This window comes from Saccopteryx leptura, chromosome 1 (assembly GCF_036850995.1).
Source record: "Saccopteryx leptura isolate mSacLep1 chromosome 1, mSacLep1_pri_phased_curated, whole genome shotgun sequence".
Classification (NCBI taxonomy): Eukaryota; Metazoa; Chordata; class Mammalia; order Chiroptera; family Emballonuridae; genus Saccopteryx; species Saccopteryx leptura.
The window spans coordinates 93,658,761-93,683,205 of NC_089503.1; the positions used below are offsets into that span (position 1 = coordinate 93,658,761).

At 37.7% G+C, this 24,445-nt stretch overlaps 1 protein-coding gene across 5 annotated transcripts in view; it reads left to right on the forward strand.

The window, feature by feature from the left end:
• ATM (ATM serine/threonine kinase) overlaps window positions 1-24,445 on the forward strand; it is a 145,485-nt gene that overhangs the window by 85,363 nt on the left and 35,677 nt on the right. For all 5 annotated transcript variants that reach the window (XM_066371608.1, XM_066371605.1, XM_066371604.1 and 2 more), the window contains exons 41-55: window positions 5,377-5,465; window positions 5,564-5,666; window positions 6,217-6,365; window positions 7,748-7,852; window positions 10,074-10,193; window positions 13,287-13,521; window positions 14,310-14,477; window positions 16,064-16,177; window positions 16,836-17,050; window positions 17,988-18,199; window positions 19,675-19,784; window positions 20,116-20,274; window positions 20,726-20,864; window positions 21,779-21,861; window positions 23,858-23,998. In XM_066371608.1, the coding sequence (XP_066227705.1) occupies window positions 5,377-5,465; window positions 5,564-5,666; window positions 6,217-6,365; window positions 7,748-7,852; window positions 10,074-10,193; window positions 13,287-13,521; window positions 14,310-14,477; window positions 16,064-16,177; window positions 16,836-17,050; window positions 17,988-18,199; window positions 19,675-19,784; window positions 20,116-20,274; window positions 20,726-20,864; window positions 21,779-21,861; window positions 23,858-23,998 (2,142 nt within the window). The remainder of the gene's footprint in view (window positions 1-5,376; window positions 5,466-5,563; window positions 5,667-6,216; window positions 6,366-7,747; window positions 7,853-10,073; window positions 10,194-13,286; window positions 13,522-14,309; window positions 14,478-16,063; window positions 16,178-16,835; window positions 17,051-17,987; window positions 18,200-19,674; window positions 19,785-20,115; window positions 20,275-20,725; window positions 20,865-21,778; window positions 21,862-23,857; window positions 23,999-24,445) is intronic.

Sequence of the window (24,445 nt, forward strand, 5' to 3'; positions counted from 1 at the left end):
TATCTTTTGATCTCTGTACTTATTTCTTCTTTGTTTGACCCATTCATTTTTTAAAAGTATGTTGTTCAGTTTCCACATTTTGGTGGGGTTTTTTTTCCTCTTTTTTTGCAGTTGAATTCTAGTCTCAAGGCTTTATGATCAGAAAATATGCTTGGTAGAACTTCGATTTTTCTGAATTTGCTGATGTTATTTTTGTGGCCCAACATCTGGACAATTCTTGAGAATGATCCATGTACACTGGAGAAAAATGTATCCTCTGTCACTTTGGGATGAAATGTCCTGTAGATGTCTATCATATCCAGGTGCTCTAGTGTTTTGTTTAAGGCCACTATATCTTTGTTGATTCTCTGTTTGAATGACCGATCTAGAGCTGTCAGCGGTGTATTGAGGTTTCCAAGTATGATTGTATTTTTGTCAGTTTTTGTTTTAAGGTCAATAAGTAGCTTATATATTTTGGTGCTCCTTGGTTTGGTGCATATATATTGAGAATTGTTATGTCTTCTTGATTTAGTGTCCCATTAATCATTATGAAATGACCATTTTTGTCTCTGAGTACTTTTGCTGTCTTGTAGTCAGCATTATCAGATAGGAGTATTGCTATGCCTGCTTTTTTATGGATGTTATTTGCTTGGAACATTGTTTTCCAGCCTTTCACTTTGAATTTTTTTTTATCCTTGTTGCTTAGATGAGTTTCTTATAGGCAGCATACAGTTGGATTTTCTTTTTTTTTTTTTAATTCATTTTAGAGAGGAGAGAGACAAAGAGAGAGAAGGGGGGGGAGCTGGAAGCATCAACTTCCATATGTGCCTTGACCAGGCAAGCCCAGGGTTTCAAACCGGCGACCTCAGCATTTCCAGGTCGATGCCCTATCCACTGCCACCACAGGTCAGGCCGGATTTTCTTTTTTAATCCATTCTGCTACTCTGTGCCTTTTTATTGGTGAGTTTAATCCGTTTACATTTAGTGTAATTATTGACACTTGTGGGTTCCCTATTGCCATTTTATACATTGCTTTCTGTTAGTTTTGTGTCTTGTTTGATTCTTCTCTTTTGTTTTTCTATCTTTTGTTTTTGTTTGTTTGTATTCCATACTTCTTTCCTCTGTTGCTATCTTTCTTATTTTTATTTTATTTTTTTTTACAGAGACTGAGAGTGAGTCAGAGAGAGGGATAGACAGGGACAGACAGACAGGAACGGAGAGAGATGAGAAGCATCAATCACCAGTCTTTCATTGCGCGTTGCAACACCTTAGTTGCTCATTGATTGCCCCCTCATATGTGCCTTGACCGCGGGCCCTCAGCAAACCGAGTAACCCCTTGCTGGAGCCAGAGACCCTGGGCTTATGCTGGTGGGCCTTTGCTCAAACCAGATGAGCCTGCGCTCAAGCTGGTGACCTTGGGGTCTCGAACCTGGGTCCTCCGCATCCCAGTCTGACGCTCCATCCACTGCGCCATTGCCTGGTCAGGCTGTTGCTATCTTTTTTAAATCGTGTGCTTTTGTGGTGGTTTTTTCAAGGGTGGTTACCATTAAGTAATGGAAAGGGTTTCTACCCTGTTCATTGTAATGCACTATCTTATGAGTACTTCTGTACGCCATTGTCCTTTGCTACTGTTAATTTCTGTCTCCCCTTTTTTAGGTTTGTTTTTGTTGTCACAGTTTAAATTTGGTTTTATTGTTTTCTTGGTGGAACTTTTACTTGTGGTTTTGTTTTGTTTTGCTCTTTGTATCTGGTTCCAAACCCCATTTAGTAATTCCTGGAGTGGGCGTTTTCTGATGATAAATTCCCTCATCTTTTCTGTATCTGTGAAAGTTTTGATTTCTCCTTTGTATTTGAAGGATAGCTTTGATGGGTATAGTATTCGTGGCTGAAAGTTCCTCTCTTTCAGGACTTTAAATATTGGGGTCCACTCTCTTCTAACTTGTAGACTTTCTGTTGAGAAATCCGATGATATTCTAATGGGCCTTCCTTTATATGTTGTATTCTTCTTTTTCCTGGCTGCCTTGAGAATTTTTTCTTTGTCGTTGGTTTGTGCCAATTTCATTATGATGTGCCTTTGAGTAGGTTTGTTAGGGTTAAGAAAACTCAGAGTTCTGTTTGCTTCTTGAACTTGAGGCTTTAGTTCTTTCCACAGGCTTGGGAAGTTCTCATCTATTATTTGTTTGAATATGTTCTCCATTCCGTTTTCTCTCTCTTCTCCCTCTGATATACCTATTATTCTTATGTTATTCTTTTTGATGGAGTCAGACAATTCCTGTAGGGCTTACTCATTTTTTAAAATTTTTGAGTCTTTTTTTTCTTCTCTCTGTTGTGCCTTAAGTTGCTTTTCTTCTATTTCACTAATCCTACCTTCTATCTGGCCTGTTCTATTAGCTAAGCTTGTTACCTCGTTTTTCAGCTCGTGAATTGAGTTTTTCATCTCTGTTTGATTTGTTTTTATAGTTTCAATTTCCTTGGTAATATATTCTTTGTATTTGTTGAGTTGTTTTCTAAACTCCCTAAATTGCCTTTCTGTGTTTTCTTGTATATCTCTGAGTATTTTTAGGATTTCTATTTTAAATTCTCTGTCATTTAGCTCCAAGGTTTCCAATATATTAAATTTTTTCTCCATAGATTTTTCCTCATCTATCTGTGCTACCTCTCTCTCTTTTGTATCCATGATATTCGATTTTCTTTTCCTTATGGCATCTGAGGGTGGTTTTGTTGCTATTACTAATGAAAATTAATAAAGAATAAAAAGTTAAAAAATTTAAAAAATTATTATTTCCCTTTTTTTTCACTCCTCTCCTCTCCCCTCCTTCTTGAGAGAATCTTCTGGTGAACTGTGAATTATTTTGTGCTATACAGAACAAAAACTACCTATAATGGAGGGCCTGAGTTGGGGAGAAGTGATAAAGGAGCCAAAAAAGGGGGTATGGACCCACAAAATGCAAAAAAGGAAAAAATGTCAGTCAAGAATAAAATGATTTGTTTTTAGGTGATGGTTAACTAAGAGATATAATGAGAGGAATAAGAGGAAAACACGAAAAATGGAAAAAAAATATTAAAAAATTACTGTTGTATTTAGTGGAGCAAAAACTAGATAAAATGGAGAGCCAGGGTTGGGAGCACCACTGCTAATGAGTTAAAAAAGCAAAGTAAAAATCCTCCAAAGCGCCACAAAGAAAAATTTGAGTCCCAGATAAAATAATTTGTTCATGATTGAGGATTGAATGAGAGGAAAAGTAAAGGAGAAAAGAAGAAACTAATATAGAGGGAGGAAAAAAAAGAAAGATTGAAAACACTAAGAGAAGAAAAAAGAACAAAAGGAGAGAGAGAGAGAGAGAGAGTTAAGGGTTTTGGAGTGCAACCCTCATAGAGAGAAAGGAAGAGGAAAGGAAAGATAATGAGAGATGTAACACTTATGGGTAGTGTAGTTCAAGGAGAGGAGAGAGTAGGACCGGCAGAGAATTAAACGACCAAATTGGAAAAGGAAGAAAATAATCAAGACAAGAAGATAAGAGAAACAAATGAACAAATATAATAAAATGGGATAGGTTATAAATTCTGTGGATTATTCTTGATTTTGAGAGGTTATCTTCTTGCTCTTTCTTTTCTCTCCCTCTTCCTAGTCGGTGACTCTGTACCCTGGGTTCTGCCCATGAGGCATGTTTACGTAGAGGTTTGCAGTTGATAAGTCTCTATAGCAATGTCATATATTGGGCTTTAGTTTCGTTGGCAGTCGAGGCTCATTAGCATTTGCAGTCTCCGACAATGAGAGAGTCCGTTTAATTGGAGCCTCTCTCCTAGTCTTTCCTTCCTGAATTAGCAGCCTGATGATCCAGCTATGGGGTTGCTGCTGCCTCTTCCTGGAGAGTAAGAGGCTCAAAGAGCTGGAAAATCCCCACTCTATTCCCACTTAGCGCAGGGCTCTGGGTAAGGCTCAGTCAGTCGGAGCCACTAGCATAATCAGGCAGGGCTGGGAGCCACTTGTCTTCAAGGTGCCTTTTTATGCTCCTCTAGGCACATCCCAAATGCCTCAGCACTCTGTGGGATCCCTTTCCCCAGGCTTTTGGCACTTTGTAACCTGTTTTGGCTGGGTAGAAGATGCCCTAGTCACTGTTTGCAAAGCAGGAGGACTTACAAGCTGTCAAATCCCTCTTTTAACATATAGCCCTGAGTATGTAAGCTCTGCCAATCAGAGGTTGCCCCCACCCCTATGTGCATAGCATAACAAGAGGTACTAAAAAATTTCTCCCCTCTTGTCTTAGATCACTGACCTGAGAGAGATCTTGTCAGTTAGGGTTGCAAAGGTCAGTTGGGAGGCGATCAGACTGTGGGTTAAGCTAATCCTTCACGGGTCTGTTAGCTTGTATGGCTGGGTGAGGCGCCCCACCCGCCTGGAAAAGTTCAAGCATAGGGAATCTCACTTTCTCGGGCCGCTCTTCAGGGCACAAGGGTGACACTGAGACTCCGGTCACAGCCCACACAAAGGCCTCTGACTCTGCCCCTCTGTCCAGGAACAGGGGCGCCCACTCCTGGGGGAATCTCTCGCCCACTATCTGCGTTCGCTGACCAGGATATCAGGCCAGCAGCCTCTCACTCCGGGTGAGGAGCCCCGCCCACACGGAAAAGTACGAGCGTAGGGAATTTCGCTCCCACTCACTCCCCGCGCGCTGCTTTTCAGGGCACAGGGGCTACCCCGAGACTCCGGATTTGGCCCACACAAAGGCCTCTGACCCTGCCCCTCTGTCCGGTAACACGGACGCCCACTCCCGGGGTTTAAGGAGGAATCTTTCACACACTATCTGCATGCGCCGACCAGGAGATTGGGGCGAATGGCTGCCCCACTTGCCTTTCTTTGTCTGGATTTGGCATGAGCGTTAGCTTGTGTTGACTGGGTTGCCACAAGCACAGTTTTTCCTCGGCTTGGATCTCTGTGCCACAGCCTGGTTTGGACATTTGTGCTGCAGCCTGGTTCTATTCACACTCTGTGCCCACCTTAGTTCCTATTCTCTCATTTCCCAGTGAAAGCAGCCCTTATTTAGGTTAGTGAGGAAGGCGGAGTGTTTCTTCCTCCGTCTTATTTCCTTCGGGGTTAATTATATATTTAGTCAATTTTTCCCTTGATCATACTTTGAGTTTAGTGTGGAACTTCTGGAGGCTCCAAGGATAGATTTTTCTGTCTCTGGTTGAAGATTTTGTTGAATTTTTGGGGAGATTTATTGATATCGCTCCTTATGGCGCCATTGACATCACTCCTCAGGTTCTATTTCAATAACATTTTACTTTATAATGTAGCATTTAGAGTTGGGATTTACATGTTGGTAAATTTCCATTTGCTAAATTCATAAAGTGATAGTATTTGTCTCTAATTTTTGTTGTTTCTATGTTCTTTAGGATCTGCTCTTAGAAATCTACAGAAGTATAGGAGAGCCAGATAGTCTGTATGGCTGTGGCGGAGGGAAGATGTTGCAGCCTCTTACTAGGTAAATTGCATTTTTCTAGGTAATCATATTGTAATGCTGTTTGCAAAAGAGTTACATGCATGTGGAACTCAAAGGTATTTTGAAATCTTTAATTATAGACTACGAACATACGAACATGAAGCAATGTGGGGGAAAGCCCTAGTAACATATGACCTTGAGACAGCAATCTCTTCATCAACCCGCCAAGCAGGAATAATTCAGGTATTCTTTTTTCTGTTTTGGTAAAACTCGACAAGTGTAGTGCTGAGATTATGTCAGTATGTCATTGGAATATTTACACAGCCAGATAAATTCTTGGTATAAGACTAAAAATTACCTATTTATGAGGCATTGGGCTAAAAAGTCAGAGGGAGGCACAGGTAAATTAAATAGGTCGCTGCCCTAAAAGGTAGTGTATGTTAACTGACAGTACATGTTTTCCTGACTGTGTACTATGTGCCATGTGGTGAGTTAAGTCCTTCTCCTGGATAATCTCATGTAAACTGTTCCTTGTAGTTTACATTAGAGTTGGTCCCCGAAGATATTTCTGTTACTGGTTAATATTCTTTAGTCATTTGTCTATCAAATATTAGAGTTCTTTGAGCTCTATTTTGTGTTTTGGGAGAATATTGCAGTTGATGTTTTGAAGTTTTAAGTGATATATTCGTGCACTACTAAAATTTTTTTTAAGTTTTTTGTTTGTTTTTTATTTCTCTAGTTTTCTGATGTCTTTGATTACTTTCTTTTTTTTTTTTTTTTAACTACTCCTCAGGCCTTGCAGAATTTGGGACTCTGCCATATTCTTTCTGTCTATTTAAAAGGATTAGGTGAAGAAAATAAAGAATGGTGCGCTGAACTGCAGGAGCTTCATTACCAGGCAGCATGGAGGAACATGCAGTGGGACCACTGTGTTTCTGTAAGGTAAGAGGAGCTCGGACGTTTTTAATCATCATTCCTATAGTTATAAGCAGTGCACTTTCTAAATATTGCTCTATGAATGTAACAGGACTTCTGTTTTTATGTGTTTGAGATCACACAAGCTATAGATGTACTTAAATGCTTTAAAAAGATAGCAATAAGCAGTTAATGTACCTAGGCTTGTGAATTTCCAATCTCTTCCATTAAGGCAACTCAACCTCCTCCCGCAATTGTATTTGCAAATAGGAATATAAAACATATTTTCTCAGGAGAATCTTCTCACTTATATTTATAAATCCAATGAAGAATAGGCATTTTCCTCCCCATTTTCTGCTGCAAACATTTATCAATTTTAGTCAGATAACACTTCTGTTGTCTGGGTGGTATACAAATGACTGTTTACCTTTATTTGTGAAATACTATTTTTTCTAAAAAAACACTACTAAACTATTAACACAGGAAAATAACATTTATAACCTATGTATAAGATCACCGTTTTCTGAAGGAAAAGCTAAATACCTAATTAATACAAAATATCATATTTATGTTAAGTCTTTTGATGATCCGAATACCAAAAAAATATATCATATGAACTGTACATTTAAGTGTCTTCATGGAAAAATTTTTTTTCATTACTTGATGTGATTTTCAAATTTCAAACTATTGGATTGCTATATAATTAGAAACATGCTTTCATATTTGAATCTGTGCACTTGCTCCTGCCTGGCCCTGTAGATCACCACATCCTGTTCTGGCCTTTGCCTATTATTCTGTTTCAGCCACACAGGCCATCTCTGTGTTTCATCACGCCAAGTTGTTTTGACCTAAAAACTTTCCATGCATCTTTTTCATACCCTGTTACCATGTGATGTGTGTGGCTTCTTGTCATTCAATTCTAGTTTAATAATGTCATATCTCAGCAAGACCTTTCCTGACTACCCATTTCTAAAATAGTCGTTCTTTTTTGTTACTCTTTTACTTCTCTGCATGTTACTACCTGATATTTTTGTTATTTCTTGTCCATCTTCTCCAAACCAGAACATAAACTCCATGAGAGTGGGACCTGATCTCCCTTGTCTGCATCTAGGGACAAATGTCTAGTGCCTGGCACATAGCAGGTGTTTATTGAATAAAAAAGTGAGAATATAACATATTTAGAACCAGGCACAATATGTGAGAAATTTATTGTTTCTGCTTGTAGAATTTAAATGACCAAATTCATTGTATTTCTTACTGAAATTTCTAGAAATGTATTTTTTTTTAATTGAGACATTCTAATTTTAGTTTTAAAATTTTGTCTGTTGATGAAATTATTTATACTTGCATATCTTAAAATTCTTTGTTTTAAAATCAATTTTTATTTTATTTAAAAAATGATTTCACAGCAAAGGAATAGAAGGAGCCAGTTACCATGAATCATTGTACAATGCTTTGCAGTCTCTGAGAGACAGAGAATTCTCCACGTTTTATGAAAGTCTCAAATATGCCAGGTATTATTGTATTTTAACATTTACTGTCATGACTTTTCTGAAAACTTGATGAATTATTTCACTGCAAGGATTTGCATTGGGGAAGGGATAAGAGCTTTGTCGCTGCAGTCAGGTAGATTTCCTTGTCATCCCTGCCCTCCTGTCAGAAACAGACCCTGCCTTCCTCTCAAAAACAAGCTCCTGTGTAATAAAAATAAAAATTCATAGGAATTAGTGTTGAAACTCATTGCATATAGGGGGGCAATATCTAGTGTTTAACAGTTTTCGTAGTTTTTGCACACCTAAGAAATGAGTGCTCAGAAGAGTTTTATCTTCTGCAAGCATGTTTTTTATTATTATTTTTATTTTATTTTAGCAAGACAGAGAGACAGGGGTGCAGGAAGGACAGACAGGGAAAGACAGGAAGGGAGAGAGATGAGAAGCATCAGCTTCTAGTTGCGTCACTTCCAGGGGTCCCCAAACTTTTTACACGGGGCCAGTTCACTGTCCCTCAGACCGTTGGAGGGCCACCACATACAGTGCTCCTCTCACTGACCACCAATGGAAGAGGTGCCCCTTCCAGAAGTGCGGCAGGGGGCCAGATAAATGGCCTCAGGAGGCCACATGCGGCCCGCGGGCCGTAGTTTGGGGACGCCTGCATACTTTCAGGGATCATTTCTATAGTTTGTTGCGTCACTTTAGTTGTTCATTGATTGCTTCCTTATATGTGCTTTGACAGGGGGTAGGGGAGGTGGGGGGGTGGTCTAGCTGAGTCAGTGACCTGCTGCTCAAGCCAGCAACCATGAGGTCACATCTATGATCCCACACTCAAGCTGGCAACCACCGGCTCAAGTCAGCAACCTTGGAGTTTCAAACCTGGGTCCTCAACATCCCAGGCCAACACTCTATTCACTGTGCCACCACCTGATCAGGGTGCAAGCATGTTTTTATAAGTATTGTGGGTATGCCTATCTTAACAATTATTTTCTGTATCTTAGAAAAGTGTGTTTTTAAATGTTATACGTTAGAGAATTCTTTAATGCACATTTATCAATTATATGTATTACCTTTTTTAAATTTTTTGTTTTAGCTGTAGGAGCATGCTCAGATGCTAGGTACTTACATAAATTGTTACATTTTTATTATTTTTTTAATGTAATACATTTTTCTTTGTTTGTGTGGTTCAAAGATACTTTCCTTTAAAAATTCCCTTTGAGATCCCAAGTAAATCTTTTATGCTGAACTCTCAAGAAAGTTTTATTGATTGCCACTCCTGTTTTTTTCATGGAGCATACACTGACAGTTTTAATCTTGTCTTCTTTAGTAGTTCTATGGAATTTTCCTCTCTTAGTGTTTTTGTTTGTTTTTTAAAGAAGTGAAACATTGCACTAGAAAGTAAGTACCCATAACAGACTTTCAATTGTGGCATTGTTTTTTGTTGAACAGTAGCTATGTTACCTATTAAATCTTGTATTTTTTACAGAAATAAATACCATTGCTACTATTTAAGTGCTTATTATGTTCTAGCTGCTTAGGCTTTTTTTATATGTATTCTCTATTCTTCAAAATAACTCTGGAAGGGAAAAGCTTAGATTCCGAGGAAACCACTAATGTGACCAAAGTTATACAGTCATAAGCAGCACAACTGGGATTTAAACCTAGGCAGGTATGATTCCAAGACTTGCTTTGTTTTCACTGCATTATGCTGGTGCTTATGAATATTAGTATTATTAGATTAAAATCAAAGCCTGGCCCTGGCCGGTTGCTTAGTGGATAGAGCATTGGCCTGGTATATGGATGTTCGGGTTCAATCCCTGGTCAAAGAGAAGTAGATGGTCACATTAAAAGCTATCATCTGCTTCTCTTTCCCTCCCTCTCCCCCTTCTCTCTTTTTCTCTCCTTCTCTCTCCCCATTCTCTTCCTTTTCTCCTCCTGCAGCCAGTGGCTTGTTGGTTCAAGCATTGACCCTGGGTGCTGAGTATGGCTTGGTTGGTCCAAGCATGTCAGACTCAGGCACTAAGAATAGCTCTATTGATTTGAGTGTTGACCCAAGATGGAGGTTACCAAGTGGATCCCATTGGGGCACATGCAGAAGTTGGTCTCACTGTCTCCCCTCCTCTCACTTAAAAAAAATTTTTTTTTCAAAGCCTATGTTGAGAACTCTTTAACAACAGATATGAACTTTTATCTTCCTGAAAACCTCTTCTTATTTTTCTAATTGTCTTGTCTTTTTTGCCACTAGAGTAAAAGAAGTGGAAGAATTATGTAAGGGCAGCCTTGAGTCTGTGTATTCACTCTACCCCACACTTAGCAGATTGCAGGCCATTGGAGAGCTCGAAAACATCGGGGAGCTTTTCTCAAGGTATGTGTATCCTGTGACTTTGTAATCCTCAATTATGGTTTTTCTGTTACCAGCAGTGACTTTTTAAAAATCAAAGTAGAGACCACTAGGTTTGTTTCTTTTCTTTTATCAAGATGTAAAAGATTGGTCTAGTGAACTGTGTTCTTATTAAAATAAACATTTAAAAAAATATTAATATGAAAATTCAAATTTTTAAACTTTAGCCTTATATGTTTTCCTTTTTACAACATTTTCCCTTTTCTACCCCAGATGAACGTGTTTCCTCATGATATTTGCCATAGCCTATTTACACTACAATTTGTTTTAGCACTGCACTGACATACTGTCATTTTATTTTATTTATTTATTTATTTATTTATTTATTTTTGTATTTTTCTGAAGCTGGAAACGGGAAGAGACAGTCAGACAGACTCCCGCATGCGCCCGACCAGGATCCACCCGGCACGCCCACCAGGGGCGAAGCTCTGCCCACCAGGGGGCGATGCTCTGCCCCTCCGGGGCGTCGCTCTGCTGCGACCAGAGCCACTCTAGCGCCTAGGGCAGAGGCCAAGGAGCCATCCCCAGCGCCCGGGCCATCTTTGCTCCAATGGAGCCTTGGCTGCGAGAGGGGAAGAGAGAGACAGAGAGGAAGGAGGGGGGCGGTGGAGAAGCAAATGGGCGCTTCTCCTATGTGCCCTGGCCGGGAATCAAACCCGGGTCCCCCACATGCCAGGCCGATGCTCTACCGCTGAGCCAACTGGCCAGGGCCCATACTGTCATTTTATATATACTCTACCATGCTGACTAGAAGCTCCCTACAAATGGGCCCCATTCCCTTATTTATTGTTGTATCTTCAGTGCTTTTTCCTCGGCAGTGAATTTGGAGTAGGTGTGTAGGAGAGATTGCCTCTAAAATGGTGAAAAAGAAGTGATCCAGAATATTGGAAAATGAGCTAAAACAGCTATTCAGGATGCTACAGATCTCAGTTTGGACTTTGTGACTCTGCAAAAGTCACATACCCTTTTTGGGCCTCACTTTCCTCCTTCCTAAAATGGGAGATTTATATTTGATGGCGTCTGGGATCCCTTGTATCCTTTCATTGCAAGTCACTACTATTATAAGAGGAACGAGGGGTATAATTTACAAAGATCACCCTATATTCATGCTAAACTAAAGTTTGGAGTATGTAATGTAAGTAGAAAGGAGAAGGAAAAATAATACGGTTTTTCAAAATTGCAAAGTCAAAATCTAAGCTTTTGATGTGGCTCTTCTTAACTGGAAAATAAAGGAGCAAAACTGCTTTCATTAACCCTTTGAGTGGTACAAACATTCATGTACGTCCTCGTGCCTGCTGACCATCCAGAGTACAACCGTACATATGTAAGGCAACATTAAAAAAAGGCAAATGTATGGTCTTCTTGTTTCCATAAGTTGGTTATCAAACAAACATGATTTTAAGTTAATAAAACTGGAACTGGAACTAATTTCATTTTTTGAAAAAAAATCACTCCTGGGGGTCAGCGAGCGTGAAAAACACTCACTACTTAAAAGGTTAATAAGTATATTGGTAGTTCTTACTGCCACAAATCCAGAACCTTTTCCTCTGAGAAAAAGATGTCTTCAACTAAAGAGAGGATAGCATTCTTTAAGAACCAGTGAAGTGTAATACTGGCTCTTTCTCTGATAGAGAATGATTAGGAAGAGAGGCAAAAGGTAAGCTTGATGAGCTAGTGAACAGCAGTTCTTAAAGTGTGGTATAGAGAGATTCCTGAGAGTCCCCAAATCTACTCAGGGGCTCCATGAATCAAAACTATCTTTATATTTTTACTAAAATGTCATTTATTTATTCATTTGTTCATTCATTCATTCATTCATTTAGCTATTTATTTTGCTCTCATTTTCTCATGAGATGCCATGAAGTTTTTGAGGTATCTGAGAAAAATACCCATAATTATCTGAAAAGACTGTTAACATACTCCTCTCTTTTCCAGCTGCATATCTGTATGAGGGTAGATTTTCTTCATGTGCTTCAACTAGAACATCATATCTCAACAAACCAAATGCAGAAGCAAAGATGACACTTCAACTATCTCTGTTAACCCAGACATCCAAGAGCTTTACAGATTAATGATACAGTGCCATTCTTCTCACTAAATTGTGTTTTGAGAACTATGGTTTTTTGAATATATAGATTTATTGTTATGTAAATAAATTAATACATATTTGATTTTTCTCAGTTTTATTTTCTAATATGCTAAATGTCGTTAGATGTAATTCAATAAACAGAAACTCTTAGGTTCTTCAGTGATTTTTAAAGAGTGTAAAGGGATTCCCAAGATTAATTATTTTAGAGCAGGGGATGCCAATCCCTAAAATAATTTTGGGAGAAATTAGTTTTGGTTCCTATGAATTTGGATCACTGTTTCCTTCTTTATTAATCAACTAAAAGAACTTTTGTTTACTATTCAGCACCTTGTCATCTTTTTTATCTCCATACTTCATCTTAATTTTTCTTAATACAATGGTCCTGGAGGACTGGACAGCATTGCTTAGTTTAAACATCTGGGAAGCATGCTATTCATAAAAACTAATTCTACAACATGCATTTTCTCTTCCTCTACTGTAATGTTGGTGTATGAATGTTTGCTGCATTTCTTTCATTGGACTGTGATTTCTTTAGCAGCTGCAGTAATACAGTCACCCTTCAGCCTGGTGGGTATAGTAGGTAGTTAATGAGGTGATTTGCTGACATGTCCTCTTTTACCACAAGGAGCATTGAAGCAGGACTAGAGGCGTAGTCACCTCACATGACAGGCCTGGTGAATGTGTTCTCATTTCAGAAGACAGTACATTTAAAAGTGCTGCTTATTGTGACATTGAGTATTTTTAAGAAAATCTTTTAAAATATTTATTGTCTGTGGCCTCTCTCTGTCAACCTTCAGAGTTTGGACCATTTGTAGTTTTCTGAACTTTGGTCCTTTGTTTGGATTATTTAGAAGTTCTAGTCTTGTTACTGTAAAAACATCTATGTATTATATTTTAAATTTAGAACCTGCATAATAACTTTTTTTTTCTATTTCTCTTGCTTATATGAATTCTGATTTTGCTTTCAGATCAGTCATGGACAGGCAACCCTCTGAAGTATACACTAAGTGGTGGAAACACTCCCAGCTCCTCAAAGACAGTGATTTTAGTTTTCAGGAGCCTATCATGGCTCTACGCACAGTCATTTTGCAGATCTTGATGGAACAGGAAATGCAGAATTCACAAAAAGAATGTTTTAAGGACATTCTCACAAAGCACCTTGTAGAATTCTCTGTACTAGCTCGAACTTTCAAGAACACTCAGGTAATAGGACTTAAAACTATGTCATCTTATCTCTTGACCTATCCTTTTATTACCTAGAAAGTAGATATGAATAAAAAAGCAGTGTCATTGAGAAGCAGAAATCACTATTAAAGTATTGTTTAGAATAATTGTTTAAGCTAAGATTTTGGATTTTGGAATTAGACCTGCATTTAAGTCTTAGACAAGATACTTACTAAGCCTCAATTTTCTGGGTTTTTGGTTTGTTTGTTTTTCTAAGTAGGAGGAGGAAAGATAGACAGACTCCCTCATATGCCCTGATCAGCCACTGGGCAATGCTTGTCTGAGGGTGAAGGCTTGAATCACCCGAGCTGTCCTCAGTTCCTGAGGCTGATGCTTGGACCAACCAAGCCATTGGCTATTGGAGGGGAAGAGAAAGAGAAGGAGGAGGGGTGGGATGGAGAAGTAGATGGTTGCTTCTCATGTGTGCCCTGACTGCAGATCAAACCTGGGATGTCCACATGCCAGGCTGATGCTCTATCCACTGAACAGCCAGCCAGGGCAATTTTCTGTTTCTAAAATGAGAAGATACCTAACTTATATTGATAATAATTCATTGATTTTATATACTGTGTGTATACACACATACGTATATACATACATATAAGTATGAGAAAAACAGACAGGCAGATGTAGGGGGTTGGGAAAGCAGACAGTTCTGACAAATAGTCAAGTCCACAGTGAAGGGAAGTTACTACTTTATTATTATTATTAGTGGTAGTAGTAATAATAGTAAAAGTATTTACTTCCATATGTTATTTTCATTTCAGCTCCCTGAAAGGGCAATATTTCAAATTAAACAGTATAATTCAACTGGCTGTGGAATCTCTGGGTGGCAGCTAGAAGAAGCACAAGTATTCTGGGCAAAAAAGGAGCACAGTCTTGCCCTGAGCATTCTCAAGCAGATGATCAAGAAGTTGGATGCCAGTTGTTCAGAGGTTCACATTTTTTATTGGCTAAGTAGTATTTTACTCTTAAAAAAATTACTGTACTTTAAATATTTTAAATAAATTCATTATTTTATTAAAGCCTTGAAATTACTGATCCATGAATAAGAAATTATAAAAAGTCTGAAAATTAATATTTTTCAAAGAGTTTAGAAAGTATTCATTTTTCTTATTTGCAACAATTCTATCAGTCCATTTTATGGTAGATTTGATTTATTCTAAAGTTTTTTTTAACTTTCCATAGAATTCAAGGGTATGTGGGAAACAAACATGAAACAGCTATTGGAAGTTTAAAATTAAAAAGAAAAAAGAAAGCAAATGCATGAAAGAAGAAAAATTTTAAATAAGCATGTTGGAATAATTAGGTTGTCAATCCAAATGCTTTGAAAATACGTTTGCTATTTTACCTAACATTATGTATTAGTTATTGAAGTCTTGGCTTCTTCTACAACTTTATTTCCAGCACACGATGGACAAGAGTAGTGGTGTTTATAGGAATCATGAAGTGTTAAAAGGTTTGGTCACAATGTTGTTCTTCTGACAGTCCTGATTAGTGAATATCAACTTTTTTACTTTTGGTATTAGGCACTTGTTTGACATCTTCCCTTATTAGAGAATTTATCATTATACCAAAGCAGTGAGAGCTTTATTATGTTTAAATATTATGTTTAAATATTGCTTTAAAATAGGGGTCCTGGAGTCTGGCCGCCTAGAGTTACCTGCCTTCTTCGTGCCTCACTAGCTTCTACTCTGCAAATTAAGGATAATAGCGTTTCCTCCCATGTATAAGACGCACCATTTCCCCAAAAATTTGGGGTCTAAAAACTGGGTGCGTCTTATACAGTGGTTGTAGATTATTTTTTACTTGCATTTCCTGCTTTTTCACGCTCGTTTTTGCGCTCATTGTTGAAGACTGATTCGTCATCAGACACAGATGAGGACAAGCTAATGGATGAGAGTTTTGACAGTGATGAATTGTTTGAATTTTATGATGACTAAAACTTGAGTTCAATAACTTTATGTAATACATTTTTTTTCCAATTTCGGGTCCCCAAATTAAGGTGTGTCTTATACATGGGGACATACAGTAATACTCATTTCACAGGATTGAGTTAATATACATAAAACCCTTAAAAAGGGCATATACAATTACTCAATAATTGTGAGTTGTTCCAGTAATAATAATAATAAACAATAGAGCAGCAGTTCTCAACCTGTGGGTCGCGACCCTGGCGGGCCATCGGAAAATACATAATGCATATCAGGTATTTACATTCCGAATCATAACTGTAGCAAAATTACAGTTATGAAGTAGCCACCAAAATTATTTTTTGGTTTGGGGTCACCGCAACATGAGGAACTGTATTGAGGGGTCACGGCATTAGAAAGGTTGAGAACCACTGCAATAGAGGATGATTATTTTATAAACTTACAATACATACTTGGATTATTTAGTTAAATGGTGAAGGCAGATAAAGATAAATATTGTTAACTTGCTTTTTCCCCCCGAGAAGGGAGATTTTTTTTTTATAGTCCTGATAATGAATTAAATTAAAATTTTTTCTTTTCGTTAAAAGAGTGATCCCAACCTAAAACTTATATACACAGAATGTCTGAGAGTTTGTGGCAACTGGTTAGCAGAAACGTGCTTAGAAAATCCTACAGTCATCATGCAGACCTATCTAGAAAAGGTAAGATTTTCTACCAATACTTAAGACAGTTGTTTAGCATGAATAAATTTGATCTTTTCATCCAAGCTAAATTTATTTCAAAAGCAAATAAAGTATGATTTCTCTTTTCCGTATATTATTACTCTTATATAACTTTAGTGCAGAATTAAACAATGTTACAAAAGAAGGAGTATATTTTGGAAGTAAGCTCAAATGGGTCTTTCTTAACCTCCCACCAGAAGCTACTCTTTCAACAAGTTGTTTCTGATTCTTCCCCCTTGATATTTTACAGAATTGGCTGAGTAAGGAAGATGCATTCACTTGTAGTCTGATCACCCAACATATAGTAGTAAGGACTTAAGTATTCCAGCCCCTTTCAGCTTTGCTGTTTCTACCTCTTTTTTCTTTAGTTAGTTTTGGACATACCTCACTAAATAAGTGTAACATGGAAAGCAGTATATTATTGTCTTTAAATTTTATAAAGCCCTTTGTTTTTGTACATTTCTTTACAAATATTAACTGTTACCATCAGAGTTGTCAGGGAAATACTCTATTTCTATAATGTAGATAGATGTTACATAAATAACTTACACTTTAGTATAGGTATTCTTTCACCTGAGTGATTCTTTTGATGCCTTTAGTACCTATAAATATATAAACGGATTGTGTTTTCTTGAAGGCAGTGGAAGTTGCTGGAAATTATGATGAAGAAAGTGATGAGCTCAGAAATGGAAAAATGAAAGCATTTTTGTCATTAGCACGGTTCTCAGATATTCAATACCAGAGAATTGAAAACCACATGAAATCATCAGAATTTGAAAACAAACAAGCTCTCCTGAAAAGGGCCAAAGAAGAAGTAGGCTTTCTCAGGGAACATAAAATTCAGACCAACAGGTAACTAGGTGTCTACAAATGACAAGATATATAGATGTACAGTGACTGTATATCTACAAACACACAGAATCAGAGCATGAATTTATGTTCCCGTGTTAAGCTCATTGTAGAGTATGTGGATGCTAGCTTTTTGTTTTGCTTTTTTGGTGTTATAGATAAAAATAGATAGGTGTCAAAATTAAATACAAGAGACTTACCTATTTTGATGTAATTCAACCTTTTATACAGGCTTGTGTATTTTAGTCTTAGTAGAGAATAAAGATAGATTAACTGGTGGTGGCACAGTGGATAGAGTGTCAACCTGGGATGCTGAAGTACCAGGTTCAAAAACCTTGAGGTCACTGGCTTGACCACGGGTTCATCAACATGATCCCAAGGTCGTGAGTTGAGAGGTGTTGCCTAGAGCCCAAGGTCACAGGCTTGAGCAAGGATCACTGGCACAGCTTGAGCGCCACCCCACCTCATCCCTGCCCCTGTCAAGTCAGGTATGAGAAGCAATCAATGAACAACTAAAGCAGGGGTCTCAAACTCGCAGCCCGCCCACCAATTTTGTGCGGCCCACAGACTAATCAAACTTCGTGGATTAGTCTGCGGGCCACACAAAGTTGGTGGGTGGGCCGCATGCGGCCCGCGGGCCCGAGTTTGAGACCCCTGAACTAAAGTGATACAACTATGAGTTGATGCTTCCCATCTCCCTTCCTGTCTGTCTCTCTTTCTCTCTCTCAAGAAAGAAAAAAAAATTGGGAATAAAATTAACTAAATACCTTAGGTAGAGTCCACTTTGTCCTTGGTTGCCTAGAATAGCTTTTGAATTATTCCCTTTATAATTCTTAGAATTTTGCTTTTTCTGATTTTTATTTGTTGTATATCATGTATGATTTTATAGTTCTATAAAATATGATGACTTTTGTGTTTTACTTAAATTATTCAATGCAAGGTACATAGTCAAGGTTCAACGAGAGCTGGAGCTGGATGAGTGTGCATTCCGTGCACTGAGAGAGGATCGTAAACGTTTCTTATGTAAAGCAGTTGAAAATTACATCAATTGCCTGTTAAGTGGAGAAGGGCATGATATGTGGATATTTCGTCTTTGTTCCCTCTGGCTTGAAAATTCTGGAGTTCCTGAAGTCAATGGCATGATGAAGGCAAGTTGTCTTTTTCAACCCAGTATTCTACCCTGTGCTTTTTAAGAGCTTAGACATAAATTGCTCAGTGTCATGGATTATGTATACTTATTTGTATCCCTAGCACTTGGTTTAGTGCTCATAGTGTAATAGGTATAATTAATTAGCTATATTGATGCAGTTTTATGCAGACATGAGAACATTTAGGTCAGTCTTTTCCTATTTCTTTGCAATTACCACAGGAAAGTACCCAAAATGTTAGATTGGGGGATTAGGAGAGCAATTAAAAATGATGTGATCATAGGTGCAGTTTTTCCTCTGCTTTATGCTTTTGTGGAATTTTTACAGTGGATTACTTTTGTAAATGAAAAAAAGTATTTTTTAAGAAAGCAAGTTTTTGGCCCTGGCCAGTTGGCTTAGTGGTAGGGCATCGACCTGGCATGTGGATGTCCTGGGTTTGATTCCTGGGCAGGGCACACAGGAGAAGCAACCATCTGCTTCTCCATCCTTCAACCTCCTTTCTCTCTATCTCTATCTCTATCTCTATCTCTATCTCTATCTCTATCTCTATCTCTATCTCTATCTCTACCTCCCTCTTTCCTTCGCTTCCTCCCTCCCTCTTCCTCCCCTCGCAGCCATGGCTCAATTGGTTCAAGCACATTGGCCCAGGCGCTGAGGATGGCTCCATGGATCCTCTGCCTTAGGTGCTCAAAATAACTCGGTTCTGAGCGTGGCCTCAGGCAGGCAGAGCACTGGCTCCAGACGCGAGTTGCTGGGTGGATCCCAGTCGGGAGCGTGCAGGAGTCTGTCTCTCTATCACCCCTCCTCTCACTCGGACAAAGAAGAGAAAAAAAAGATTTTTAAAAATATTAGATTTTACTGATGACACCTGATACTAAAGTTAAGTTGATTATATATATACTCACAAAAATTAGGGGATGTTAAAAAATGAATATGAAGCTATAAAATATGCTCTAATTTTTGTGAGCAGTATATATACTATATATAATGGCAGTCAGTTGGAAGCTTAAAAGTAAAATGGTTCTGCTGGATGAAAAGAATGACAAGATTCACAATAGATACAGCCAATCTCTACTTCTGGTACAATCCTCTTATTTTTAGCATAGAGGGGAAAGTAACTGTTCTATTTTATTACACACTGACTTCTCAGGAGTCCAGATTATGGTCTGCAGATCCACATTTTGTCCTCCTTGGGTTCACTAGATTTTAAGGAGTGCCAAGTATTTAACTTCTGAATACAATTTAATTTAGGATCAAATACTACTCTGACTTACTGATAAATCAATCTAGAATACCAATCAGAAATACTTTCAGATAAAATACATAAGGAAAAAATGTAGTTAGCGAAGTTTTATTAACTACCACTAGGTGGTTGTGCTAGTTGAAGAGCATTAGTTTAGAATAATTTATTTGCTTAGATGTGAGACTATTTGAAATGCATTGTGTCTTAATTTTTTAATATTTTTTAATGATAGAGAGATGGAATGAAGATTTCATCCTATAAATTTTTGCCTCTTATGTACCAATTGGCTGCTAGAATGGGGACCAAGATGATGGGAGGCCTAGGATTTCATGAAGTACTCAGTAATGTAAGTAAACCTGAAACTCAAAACAGTTGCTTTTATTTTATATTATTATACACTATATCAAGAATATAATTCCACTCTAGGAAATGGAAATACAAAAATCTTTTAGTAATATTTATTATTCTGTATAAGGGTAGGAAAAAAGATTTCCTTTTGTCTCTTCTCACTGCACATTATTCCTCATGTACCTCAGTCTCTCACACACACACACACACACTCCACTCACTGTGGGATCTAATACAGTAACACATACCTTATTGTTAAGCAAAATGAAAGGGTTCTGGTTTTCTAATTTTATTTATTCAATAATTAATAGTTCTTTATTTTCTGACAGCTCATCTCTAGAATTTCAACGGATCATCCCCATCATACTTTATTTATTATACTGGCCTTAGCAAATGCAAACAAAGATCAATTGTTGACCAAACCAGAGGCAGCAAGACGGGGCAGAATAACTAAAAATGTACCTAAACAAAGCTCTCAGCTTGATGAGGTATTTGGATTAAACATACATAACATTTTGAATAGTGACGTTCATATTTTCCCAGGATATTTTTTTCTTAAGTCTCAGGGATTCTCAGAATGTGTGTTGTGACTATATTTGTTTATAATTCCTTTGTTGTGATACCACCTAAAATTGGTTCAAAATTTCTGAATATTTCTTAAAGCGTAAGTACCAATAATATTTCACATTTTCTCCTCACGTCATTGAGCAAATAAAAAAGATTTTAAAAGGCATCCACGCCACTTACTCTTGAGATTATTGTACCTTTCATATATTTCATTCATGAGGGTACTGTTTGGTTTGGATCTGAAGGATTCTAGTCTTTTCATTGTATACATGTATGCATACATTCCTTTTTTCTTTTGTTATTTTTGTTAACAAAAAGTTGAAGTGTTGGGTATTTTCTTATGCATTGTCTTTTGTTTGTTTTTATTAATAGGATCGAACTGAAGCTGCAAACAAAATAATACGTACTATCAGAGCTAAGAGACCTAAGATGGTCAGAAATGTTGAGGCACTTTGTGATGCTTATATTATATTAGCAAACTTTGATGCCACTCCTTGGAAGGCTCAGAGAAGTATGTGTTTAGAAGAACGTGTTCCTTTTTTGCTATGTTATTCTTTGTAGGGATATATAGATATGAAAGTCCCAATGATTACAGTTCACAGGTGATCCAGATTTTTATCTAATAGCTTTAACACCATCTACTTTCACTTAATATCTTTTGGTTAGACTATAAAATAGATGACTGTACTGAATTTATTATTTGATTTTTCTAGGTAATCTTCTGTGGCAGAGAACTGCATAGAAATAAGTCCTTTAAAATAATAACTGAGAGATTTTAGGGTTGAGGTTTATTTAAATAATGTTAGTTACTCGCTGTGCCATAGAACTTAACAATGAAAAGGCTTCCATTTCCTCTATACAATGCCTTGCATATAATCCATTATTCTTCTTGCTGCGTTTTTTCAAATAATTATTAGATGCTGTAATATTTGGTTATTTGCATTCACTTAGCAGTATCTCTCCTTTTTCTGTTCAGAACAGTATCTTCATATTTAAATTCTTACTACTTTACAATAAGAATAAGATTTCTCATTGTGTTTCTCTGCAGACAAAAGTACCATGTTCTTTAGTCACTTTTCATAGTAATATGGCAGGACTACGTTCTGTAATTATCTTATGTAATTACTTAAAAAAGAAAATATGTAATTATATTAAGATGCTCAACCTGGTCCCTCTGGTGGAATGTGCTCTAATTACCAGTGGCAGGTAACCTGCAAATGCATTTGTAAGCCATATTAACCATTGCTACACTGTGGCCCTGAGCTACTGTGTGAACCGAGCCCTTGGATCTGCATTTCTAAAGCAGGGCCTAAACCACGGATCAGCCACTGGTCAGGGTCTGTGGCATCCGTTAAATTGTGCTTTACCTTCAGTGCTATTCCTCAATTTTCAGTTGTCACTAAAACCTCTTTATTTTATATACAGAAGGCATAAAAATTCCAACAGACCAGCCAATAACTAAATTTCAGAATTTAGACGATGTTGTTGTGCCTACTATGGAAATTAAGGTAATTTACCATTAACTGGTTTTTTGTCTTCTGTTTGTTTGTTTTTTTATTAAACCAAATTCTTCTCTATTAGGTTAAATCATTTAAATTCACCTTTTCTTTGTGGGTCAAAATTAATGAATTATTAGCTATTTCTTTGTTTCAACCTGTAGTTTTCTTTATTAAATTCCCTTTGCTCAAGTCTTAAATACTTAAAGGCCCCTCCTCCTTTCTTTTCTTTTGCCTTCAGGTTTTTTTTGTGTGTGTGTGGTTTTTTTTGTGGCAGAGACAGAGTCAGAGAGAGGGACAGATAGGGACAGACAGTAAGAGAGAGAGATGAGAAACATCAATTCTTTGTTGCGGTTCCTTAGTTCATTGATTGATTTCTCATATGTGCCTTGACCAGGGGCCTACAGCAGACCAAGTGACTCCTTGCTCGAGCCAGCAACCTTGGACTCAAGCTGGTGAGCCCTGCTCAATCCCGATGAGCCCGTGCTCAAGCTGGCGACCTCGGGGTCTCGAACCTGGGTCCTCCGCGTCCCAGTCTGACGCTCTATCCACTGCACCACCCTCTGGTCAGACTTGCCTTCAGTTTTATACCTCTCATCTTTCTCAAGAAGCAGGTCCATAGACTATTATCTTCATTGGCAGAAGAAGGAAAGATTCCATGTGCTTATGCCAAGATAAGCTTTTAACTTAGAAAGAAGGTTCCTAATTGTGTTACTGGTTTTAAAAATTCTGTATGCACCTAACCTCTGGTGGCTCAGTGGATAAAACATTGACCTGGAACGCTGAGGTTGCTGGTTCAAATCCCTGGGCTTGCCTGGTCAAGGCACATACAGGAAGCAACTACTATAAGTTAATGCTTCCTGTCTTCTCTCTCTCTCTCTCTCTCTCTCTCTCTCTCTCTCTCCCCCCTCCCTTTAAAAAAAAGTTAATAAAATTAAAAAAAAAATTCTGTATGCATTACAGTATATTGACTGTGATGTATTACAGTGATAAGTAATGCAGTATGTATTCCAGTATAAAATTTGTCAGGGTTATATTTATTAATAAAGGTATAGTTTAGGAAATGATCATTTTAACTATGTTGTAAATCTTTCCTTTCAGTTTGCAGTTTAGTGGTTAGTACCTATAATTATTTGACTTGAAGTATAGCTGTATTATGTGAATTAACTAATATCTTTCCAGCTATTCCATCAATATTGTTTAGCTGAATATTAGCTAAGAATGCCATATTTAATAGTTACAACGTAGAGAAATCATCTCCACATTCTTCTAAAATTTACCTTATTATGTTCTTGTGAGTTTAATATTTCTCAGATGACCTTAGCCTGTACAAGTCGGTGTTAAGACACAAAACTTGATTTTTCAGTGACACTTCTAATTTTGTATAACCTACTTTTATTTAAGAGATATTCAGGGAGATAGTGTTATCTATGTCACTTTTTAAAACCTTTTCAATGTCAAATACTCTTTCATTTAACAGGAAATTCAAGTTATAGATCTAGTTCTTAACCAACAGCATTTTGTCATTCATTCCTCTGCTTAATATCGACCAAGCCTGACCAGATGGTGGTGCAGTGGATAGAGCATTGGACTGGGACACAGAGGACCCAGGTTCAAAACCCCAGGGTCACCAGCTTGGGCACGGGCTCATCCAGCTTGAGCGTGGGATCATAGACATGACCCATGGTTGCTGGCTTGAGCCCAGAGGTCACTTGCTTGAAGCCCAACCTCGTTGGCTTGAGCCTAAAGTTACTGGCTTGAGCAAGGGGTCACTTGGTCTGCAGGAGCCCGCTGGTCAAGGTACATATGAGAAAGCAATCAGTGAACCACTAAGGTGCCGCAACTATGAGTTGATGCTTCTCATCTCTCTCTCTCTTCCTATTTGTCTATACCAGTCTGTCCTCCCTCTGTCTCTCTGTCTCTGTCACACACACAATAAATAAAATAAAATTATTGTTCAGAATTTATTTTTAAATGCAAATATTATCATATTTATATTTTTTATTAGGTTGACCCAACAGGAGAATACAGAAATCTGGTGACTATACAGTCATTTAAAGAAGAATTTCGTTTAGCAGGAGGTATAAATTTACCAAAAATAATAGAATGTGTGGGCTCTGATGGCAAGGAACGGAGACAGCTTGTCAAGGTGAGACATTCCTTCTATGATGTAGATCTTAAGAGAGTTCATGAAGAGTCAAAGAAAAACTGTAGTTATTTTCTTCATGCTTTATCTGTATCTTTATTGTCATTGTGAATAATTAGAAGTATGGAAAACTTATACAATAAAAATACATTACATTATTTTCTCATGTATAAGACTTTTTTTTGAAAAATTTGGGATCTAAAAACTGGGTGCGTCTTAGATGGTGGTTGTGTATTTTTTTTTACTTGCATTTCCCACCTTTTCACGCTTGTTGTCTTTGTGCTCATTGTCTCACACTTGTTACCAGTATATTACAGTAGGTTACGTTTTGCCACGTTCTGCCCAGAAATGGCTCAGAAGAGATCCTCATACAGTGCTGAATTCAAGTTAAAAATGATCAAGTTGGCTCAGTGGTAGAGCATCGGCCTGGCATGCAGGAGTCCCAGGTTC